The following is a 10,174-nucleotide window of genomic DNA, read 5'->3' on the forward strand; positions in this document are numbered from 1 at the left end:
TGAACAGCAGTCAAACTGTCACCATTTTTGTAATGCGCCCAAACCACATAGGAACAACTAAGTGAATAAAAAATTTGTTTATGGATGAGACAACGCCCGTGAACATCACTCGACAACTGCACTGGGTAAACATCACTCGAGAATTGAACCAGAAAAGAAAATGCCAAAAATTGGTGCTGCAAAGGTGCATGAATGCACTTTCAAGATGTGCATATTCTTGAGATTGCCTATATTATTGAACAACCTAACGACATCGAGGTAGAAACAGATGAGTGTACTGAATAAGAGGTGCGACAGAAGGAGTTGTCTACTTGGTGACGGCATGGAGAGCTTTAGCGAGGTAGCCAACGTTGTTTGAAGAAATCCCAGCGACTGAGATGCGACCGTCTTTGGTTAGGTATACAGAATGCTCTCTGATCAGCTTTTCTACCTAGAAAAGGAACAATTTCAGAAAAAAGCAGTGCAGCACACTGGCCTATCAAAAGCAACCAGCTGATGAAGCATTGAACCAAAAGTCCTAAACTTGTCCAGTTTCTGTCCAAATTTGATAAGACAGAGCACTGGCAAAACATACAGTTAATGTCTCAGAGGTTGGGTTTAAGAGAACGAGAAAGGTGACCGCTTCAAATATCTCATGTGAAACTTGTGGTCTGTTAACATGTTGGCCTGGTACCCCCTATATAAGTTGAACACCCTCAGGCAGGAAATAACTTCTGTTTTTCTGACATTAAAAATGTTGAGATTTTGATGTAACTACAATAACTGAATCAATTTTGTTCGCAGAATCACATATTTGGTATGGCATTCCAATACAGTACCTGTTGGGGATTGATGCCAGTGAAACAGAACATTCCGATCTGGTCCGTAATGTGCTGCCAATTACGCGTAGATCCTTCCTTCGCTAACAGATCCCGCAGCTGAGTTCGCATAGAGATAATGCGATCAGCCATTCCTTTCACATCAATCAACCTGAAGAAGTAATCTGAGAATGTGGGGCACAAGGAATGATACCGCTTACCATTGTTTGTGAAGAGTAGCATCGCTGAGGATTTTGATGACAATTCGAGCTCCATTAATAGGAGGATTAGAATAGAGAGGTCGTATAAGTATCTTTAGTTGCGAAGCGACTCTGGCGGCCTCGTCTGGATTCTCGCAAATGACTGAGTAGGCTCCCACTCGTTCCCCTTGAAACAACGAAGAGTGGGTTTCTTTGACTTTTGAATTATGTAAGGCCAGATCGATGAACAGCACTGCTTGTATAGTGAAAGGACAAAATAACACATTTAAATACTATTCTACGAGTGAACTTGGAAGAAAGAAATAAAGAAAGAAAGAAAGAGAAGAAAAGAAACAGACGTCAGATAGCGTCTGCTCGTAATTTGAAGTGTGAGACCGTTCCGTTTTTGCAGTCCCTCTCAACAAAATGTAAATAGATACAATAATCCAGTGACGACCGCGCGATCCAGTGTTGGGTCACGCATTTTTATCCGAGTGCGACTGTTTGGCCCTCATAGCTCTTTTGATCGCATTTGTTGCTCTATGTCAGACTTTTAAATAATTTTAATGTATTCAATACGTGGATTACCTTCAAAGAACTCTAGTACAAACAGGGAACTTATGATTTACATAGAAGAATGTACCATAACCGAAAAATGGAGAGTTGAGAAGAGCATTTGAGGAACTTTGGGAAATAGTCAATAAGATGTCCCAAGCAGTCACTACCCCTCGTACTGAATTTGTAACAAAATGTGTCATAGTCCCACGGATCTCCCTCACTAGAGGGATCACAGCCGGTTAGTCGCGAGGCTACGTGGCGCGTCCCCGGGTGGCGGACAGGGGGCTAATCGCGGACCAAAAGCGACCTTGTGCTTGCCCAGAGACGCAGGTGGATTCAGGGGATGGACTCCCTGTTTCTGCTGAGCCAGGACTGACTCATGACATCCTTGTATCCCGCACGTCGGTCCGGCCAAAAGCCTGCAATCAAGTGACTGGGAGGTGCAAGGGAGGCGGTTTGGAGTCGCCTCCAACAAATAAGCTCCACATGTCCACTCCGGGAGAACGAAAGTTCTCCCAGAAACTCATGGGACTAGAGGCTTGTAACCTGCCCATGGGTTTTAAAATTTTTACGCAAAACACAGTAATAGAAAAGAGTCTCCTGATTCCGGAGGAAAGCCTGGTACGGTAGCGCCAGGTAGGACGGGGTTGCAGGAGTCATGAAGGCTACCAAAACGGAAAAGGACTAGGATGACGATCTGTACTTATAACGCACGTACGCTTGCATCGGAAGCGGCCATCGAAGATCTGATGATGCAAGCCAAGAAGATCAAATACGACGTCATCGGACTGACCGAGACGAGACGACGTCACCCTCTCAACGCCGTATATGAAACTGGAGAAGAACTGTTCTTAGGAACATGCGACAGTAGAGGTGTTGATGGAGTTGGCGTCCTCGTCAACACGAGTATGGCAAAGAACATCAACTCTTTTGAACAACTTACGACCCGAATCGGACGTCTGCGGATGAGAAGATGTGGCCCAACACCAGCTTTGACTATCTTCGTCGTTTACGCTCCAACATCAAGCTACGAAGAAGAAGTCGAAGCTTTCTATATGGACCTGGAGAAGTTCTACCGAGAAGACCATGCCTTCTACAAGGTCATAATTGGCGATTTCAACGCCAAGGTTGGCCCAAGAAGAACGCCGGAGGAACTTCACATCGGGACCCACGGCCTACAATGGAATGACCAGGGGGGGAGGCTCTCCGAGTTCATCATGACGACTAAGACCATCCATGGGAACTCGCAATTCCAGAGGTCCTCCTCTCTACGCTGGACGTGGGAGTCACCCACGGTGGAGGGTACCGTAATGAAATAGACCACATCATCGTCAATAAAAGGTTCTGCCTGACGGACGTCGGTGTTGTACCAAAGTTCTATACAGGATCGGACCATCGCCTCCTCCGAGGAAGATTTTCCTTCACAAGGAGAGCAGAGAAAGCCGCCAAGTTCAAAGAGAGAAATCCTAGGACTACCATCAACTGGGATCTCTTCGCTACGCTAGTCGGCTTTTGGGAAGATTCCGCAATGGACAACATCGACGAGGAATATGACCGGCTTGTTGAACACCTTCACGACTGCGCGAAGAAGGTTGAGAGTTTTAAAACCACTCAAAAATTACGTATTCGTTCTGTCGTGAGGTCATTCCATCGACCTGGACAACAGATCTCACCAGTTTGTTGTGGTCCTTTCCACCTTAGCTTTGTTGTTTTGACCTATGGAGTTATGATGGACAATGGAGAGTATAAGATAAAAGTAAAAAAGTCGTGTCACAGTCAAAAACCCACTAGTGAGTGTCGCGTGTTTTGTAAAAGTTTGGGATCAGTTTTGAAAAAGTTTCAAACCGATTTATTTTTGCTTTGTGTATCATCGCAAAGTTTCCAAGAACTGACTACTACAATATAAGTCATCAGGTGGTAGAAAAACCAGATACCATTTTCTTAGTCTGTTCTCAAAAATTACGTATTCATTCTGTCGTGAGGTCATTCCATCGACCTGGACAACAGATCTCACCAGTTTGTTGTCCACCGGTCCTGAAGTGCTGTTTCCAATTTCATTTTCAAAAAGTGGTTTTATAACCCGCTTTACTTATTAGGGTAAAAAGATAAAGTCACTGGCGTATCAATCCACTTGGGATGCGCCAACGCGTTTTACTGGAATTCGTAATCGTTTAGGCTTTGGAACGCGTGTTGGCCTATAGAATGACTTGTGGGGGCCAGCCGATGATCAGTCCAGTGTTTTTATCCTGCGAGACAAGTCTGGTACCAATTTATCGAACCGGGAGGGATGAAAGGCTTGGTTTGCACTAGGACGATTTCGAACCCTCGACCGTGTGGCTACAGCCGACCTCTAACCGACTGCCCCACACCCTCCCATAGTATGAGATCATGTGTTATTTTTCCTTCCAACACCAGCCTCACAATTATCCACACCCATTTGATGTGGAAAACTAGGGTATTAGTGGGAAAATGGTAATGAAATGGATGTCATAACTCAAACTCAAACTTGATGCGCTCATCTTAAAAATAAGAGAAAAACTATTCTATTTTTCGAGAAAGTGAGAAAATCGCTCTCATGAGGACAGAACATGCTTTGGTTCGGCTCCCAGTTCACGTGAAATTCGTGCGGTCGTCAGTGGATCAATAATCAAAACAACTACAACTCAAACCACTCCGGAGAAAACCTAACTGCTTCCAGAACGATTCAACCCCACTAATCGACAACTATCCTGTAAATTCTATAAAACACGACTTCAGATAAAGGTAAAAAGTCCGTCTGTGACTTTTTAGTGAACGGAATAACTTATATGACATTAGACTAGATGGCCGCTCTGAAGCGTCATTATTACATATTAAAGGAATGAAGAAGGAAGCGTGAAAGCAAACAGCAAGAAATCCAGAAGCAAAACAACAAATTATTGCGTGTCATTCTATAATCCGCGTCTGGAAGAAGAACGTGGGACTAAACAGTGTATTAATGTATTCACACGCGCCAATACTTGTGTATGCCCAAAAGAATGTGATGCATGTTCGATTAGAGCAAAGCAGATAGCAAAGTGTAAGTGAATAAGTATTCGTGTTAATGAGAGAGCATCTGCGCACGCGTTGCGCGAATTAAGGCAAATACAATTGACTGTGGCTATAACTCACCATACAGTCCCATATTCTTCGCAAAAGACTGAGCAAGGCAAATATTGTGTCCTTGTTCGATGAAATAACTGAAAGAATAAACCTGGAATATTCGCTGCATTTATGGCAACCACCTAAGGAAAGAAGTGGCATTGTGATCTTAAAAAAATGTTATTGAAGTAGAAATAGATCCATTATCATATTATGTTATATTATATACTATATATTATATCATATATTACAGGTGCCGGTGTAGCGCGGTCGCTAAGAGGTTCCGCTGTCTACACGGTCGATCGGAGGTTCGAATACGCCACAGTGCTCACCAAGCCTTTCATCCCTCCGGGGTCGCTAAAATTTGGTACCGGACTTGTCTGGGAGGATAAAACACTGACTTAACACTTAACACGGGGTAGCCCCCGCAAGTCATTGTATAGGCCACTTACACGTCCGTAAACCTCTAACGATTCCCAACTGTAGTGAACGTGGAGGCGCATCCCACGCGGATTGAATAACGCCTAATACTTCATCCTTATCCTTTATACATGTAATATAATATAGTACAATATAATATCATAGATGTGATACTCGGAGCCGGTGCTCTTTTGACTTTTGAACGGAATGGAACTTCACTTTTGAACGGTTGGGGAAAAGACCTCCTTCACTTCTAAACGGTTGGCGAATTACCCCCTTCACTTTTGGACGGCTATCGAAAGGACCCCATTCACTTGAGCTGCACCCCATGGGCTGAACCCACTTCACCTGAGGAGGGTCCGGCTTCTCCCTATCGCACCTATGCATAATATAATATAATATAATATTAGTAAATCATATAATATCATATTACCTCACATTATATTATACCATATTATATTATTGGGGATTATTTTAACTGCACCACCAGCTGACGGTGCTGTGAGAACGTTTCAAGTGGACGGCGAGATCAAACAGTTACATCATTTTCAGTTTTTAATTGAGATCAATTTTGAAAATTCGAGACATGTTTACTCCAAAAGTACCACTATACAATATAATACACTTATAGTGAAATATATGTGAAAATAAACAATTTATAAGTGATAAACCTGAAAGAAAATCTACCGTCAGCAAAAGGCAACTTACCGTACTGCATACGCATCCCTGTCAACATCACCAGAAGCGAACCCCTGATAAGCCATGTCAAAAAAGACGAATAGTTCTTTCTTCTTGCAAATCTCTGAGATTTTCTTCCATTGATCTTGCTTAAAAGGTAGAAAATCATCTCTTTGAATTTCATTCTCTGAAAATTACAAAGTGTTCTGATGGTGCTGACCAAAAGGGTCTAAAATAACTTATAATATCACAGCTAATAATTGGAGAATAATAGCCGTTGACATTCCAGAAAAAAGTTCACAGTCCAGCATTATCCAAAACAAAACTAACAAACAAAAAAGTGCACAAAAATGTGAAACCCTACATTGGAATCCCTCTGTAGAGGGTACTCATGAAACAACATCTAAAAGTGCTGTATCATAGTGAGGTTTTGTAAAGGTGCCAAACATATTTAGAGGCCACCGCTTATCTCAAAAAACCTCTCTGTAGAAAATCTGTCGAGGTTTCTTGCTCAAACAATGCTTTGACTAAAAAATCTTTTCTAAATGCATTGTGGGAAATGTAGAGGAGAGGAACGAGTTGTGAATCAGTGCCCACGACACTTTTGCGCACGTATCTTCGAAACAGGAGTGAACAGGTATATAAGGTGCCAGAAGACGTTCACATGAAGCAGCAGCAGCTTGCGACTCACCGTAGGATCAACGCCAGTTGGATTGTGGGCGCATGCGTGAAGCAGAATAACGGACCCCTTCGGAATTGCAGCAATGTCCGCTAAAGCGCCATTTTCATCGAACCCGCAAGTGTTTTTATCGTAGTACCGATAGTTCTTCACATCAACACCAGCGAATCTTATATATTTTTGTTTCAAAACGAAGAGTAACATAGCTGCTTAAACGCAAATAAAATTTTTAAAGAAACGTGCCGAAGAAACTTACTTGAATACTGGCACGTGATTTCCCCACGTGGGTGAAGGTTGATATATAACTTTGTTGGGATGAAATTTAGCCTGAATCACACAGTGCATCTATGAGTGAAGTAATGCTAAACTTAAGCAGTTTTCAGAGTTAAAGGCACCACACCACGAATCTGAGGTGGTACGGTGGAGTAATCGTTTACGGGATCGTAGATTATGGAGAGAGGGGTGATCCCGTTCATTTCTTCCTAATTGCCGTAAAAAAAGGTACGGAAGATACGGCTTCGGGCATTGTGGCGCGCCGCATCTTCCGGACCGTTTTTTACGGCAACTAGGAAGAAATGGACGGAATCACCCCGCCCTCCTCCCTTTTCCATACTCTACTATCCCGTATACGAATACTCCACCTGAAATCCGTACCACCTCAGATTCGTGGGGTGATACCTTTAAGCCGTGACATGCAATGAGGAATAGAGAAGTGGCAACGCTGAGTGGCAAACTAAATGGAGGTGGTGCTTATATACTTTTTTCCACTGTTCTAACTTGAGATTAACTATATCATTGATAGCAACCACTCACGTAATGATCTGTATGATAAAGTTATAACGTTGGATAATCGAGGAACATCACACAACCTACGTAAACGTCTTGTAGAAACTCAGCACTAGGGAAAAAACTGGAAAGAAATCTTTAGCAAAAAAAGTAACGTACTATAAACTCCGAGCCAATACGAAGCGCCCCAGTTCCGGAAATGCTCTGCATTGTTGTTATTCGACCCGATTTGATGACCTCGGAGTTCTCTCCCAGGGCAAGTTTGGCGGCAATCTTGGTGAAGTCAGGAATCCCTGCAACAAAAGGTAAAAGCGTTTAAGAAGTGAATAGTTTGTTGTCAAAGAGCTCACCGGCAATACCAGCATACTCCTTATTAAGCTTTTCAGCCATAAGTCGTTGTTCAGCTTCTCGCACAGATGGGAGAACAAATGGTTTTCCCTAACACACAGCATAGGTTGTTAGCTCAAAGCAATCGCAAAGAGTAAGGTAACTATCAGATTAGGTGAAATCTAACCTGGTCATCTCTATACGCACCAACACCGAGATTCATCTTCTTCGGATTGGTGTCGCGGTGAAAAGCTTCAGTGACACCCAATATCGCATCTGGTGGACCCATTTCAACATGATTCCACCAAGATCTAAAAAAAACTTCTTATGATTTCTTGGCCTTCTGAATTCACTGTCTTCTTAACCTTGATTTTCCAAAATCTGCATAATAAGTAGTTCATAACTGAAGCATTATGAGTTGAGCGGTGACTTTTTGGTATGCTGTCTTGTTTTCAGCACAAGAAAACTTCTGGAAGTGATAACGTCATTCCAATCATATCGGACTTCTGCGTGCCAAAAATGCTCATGATAGCCGGTTAACAACGGACATTTCTAGCTTATTTGCAGCTGCCAGAACACTCAAAGAAATGTTTGAAGTTAGAAGTTAAAGATGCAAGTTCTTCTGCTTTCTTCAAGAAATTTCCGCAGATAATAACAAAATATTGTTAGGCTGTTGCAGCTCTGTTGTACCCTCACAAATACGCGGTTAGTATGAGCGTTTCTGGCACACACGAGGACGACATAGCGGGATGACGTTGTCACTTTCAAAGTACAACTGCCTTGCTGACCTTGTCCGAACAATGCATAGGACGTTCAAAGCTCTCATTCCACTATATGTTCATAGATGAATGTTTTGGCACAACGTACTATGACACTTTTAATGCCCTCACCACAGAATGTAGTGGCTGTTATAGTCACTACATTTAAACGCATATAATATGCACTTCCTATTGAAGAGAGAGCTTCTAAACTTCCCCGAAATAGTCGAGCTACGAATGGTCCCAGCATCCATTATTTTAGGAGCGAACTTCTGAGTAGTTCCAACATTTTTTATTTTGAAAATGTAACAGGACGCGTGCGAATAACTCACTAAGTAAATAATTCGAACCGATCATTCAACTCTCTTCTTCAGTATCAGATACTACAAGTTCCTACAAACATCTATTTAGGCAGTACAGAAATCTTCTCAACAATTTCAAAATTCAAAATCAGCTACAGCGTGAGTACTGATGAGCAGATAGCACAGTTTTCAAATGTAGACAACTCAAAAGTAAGCAACACCCAAAGATGTGAAAATGATACCCAAACTTTCTACAGGGCCCACCGGAAAACTTTTTTTTACCGGGTCGTTTCAAGATGATAAGCAGAGATAACACAATACCCTTCACTAGCTTTTCTTTTTTTTTTTTTGCAAACATATCGAGAGGCCAGGATAATTGGTCTACTCGTATAAACTGGTTATACTAGAGCGAAGCTAATTTTTCTCATTTACTATCCGTTATCTCTAACGTCGAATGAACAAGTAAGTGAATAAATAATTGCAACAGTGCAATTTACATGCGATTCGAATGATGAAAACTGCATTTTTCTGTTTTGTATGATAATGGAAGTGCGATTTAATAGAATACCCAAATACTCGGAACTTCAGTTGAGTTATACGGATAGCTAAGGATAAACGATTTGGCCAAAATTATAGTGGAACGACCTGACTTGTGTGACGTGCAACTGCGAAAGCGGTTACGATCACAGTAGAACTTCACTAGATCAATTCGGACCTTAGAAGTGAGCGCGGATCCCAACGCGTCACTTCGAGCGCAATCAATAACAAATAAGAACATTTTAACCAGATTGTACCGGTTAGATTGGCGAAGCCTCCTCACCACAGTAATTCTTACATACAACATACATTAGAATTCACCTCCCGTTTCGCATAGAGATCCGTATCATTTTATAATATCACTCTCGATGCGTTGCGTAGAAGTTTGTACTACGTCAAGTAAAAGCAATTGACTCAATCACTGTAAGAGCCCCTTAAAGAAGTCCACCTAAAAATAAATATATTCTCACTCACTTGGCACGAATCGAGTTCTTTAACACCACCGTCGCCGATCTCATGCTGGTACGCCTGCCTAAATGTACGTGATACACTTGAGTTAAAACTGCACACGTGAAGCCTGCTGCAGTTGCGAGAGCGGATGCGCTCGGAGCAAAGCAGTGAAGCCAGCATTTCCGATCAAGGTGAGATCACTGCTAAATCCATTTGGAACGCAACGGTCCTACCCCGATCCCAACTCCTACCTTCTGCTGCTCTACCCACACATGTAGGATACGAAACCTATTGATCAAAAGGCAATCATGAAGAGGACTATAGCGTTATAGCGATTTTGAGAGATTTTTGAGGAGCACCAAATTTCAGTCGTGAGAAAATGAAATAGCTAGCACGCCTGTCTTCGAAAACAGGCTATTGAGCTGTATTATCAAGATACATTATCTACGCCAATGATCGCGAAGGGGCATGGTATAATATAAAATAGGCTTAGCTGCTATGATTAATTGATGGCATAACTACTTGTATCGTCCAAGAGAGCGACAGACAACGCTCTGCCCTC

The 10,174-nt window shown here is 42.4% G+C and overlaps 1 protein-coding gene across 1 annotated transcript; it reads right to left on the reverse strand.

The window, feature by feature from the left end:
- Nucleotides 1–307: 307 nt before the first annotated feature.
- On the reverse strand, nucleotides 308–9,680 carry RB195_006417 (uncharacterized protein; the record flags this gene model as incomplete). The annotated part of the gene is made up of 11 exons (XM_013448657.2): nucleotides 308–430; nucleotides 819–969; nucleotides 1,019–1,184; nucleotides 4,706–4,773; nucleotides 5,804–5,922; nucleotides 6,465–6,621; nucleotides 6,709–6,779; nucleotides 7,398–7,531; nucleotides 7,589–7,676; nucleotides 7,753–7,876; nucleotides 9,637–9,680. 11 exons carry the CDS (start codon nucleotides 9,678–9,680, stop codon nucleotides 308–310), a joined length of 1,245 nt encoding a protein of 414 aa, XP_013304111.2.
- Nucleotides 9,681–10,174: the final 494 nt, after the last annotated feature.

The sequence above is a fragment of the Necator americanus genome, chromosome I, assembly GCF_031761385.1.
Source record: "Necator americanus strain Aroian chromosome I, whole genome shotgun sequence".
Lineage (NCBI taxonomy): Eukaryota > Metazoa > Nematoda > Chromadorea > Rhabditida > Ancylostomatidae > Necator > Necator americanus.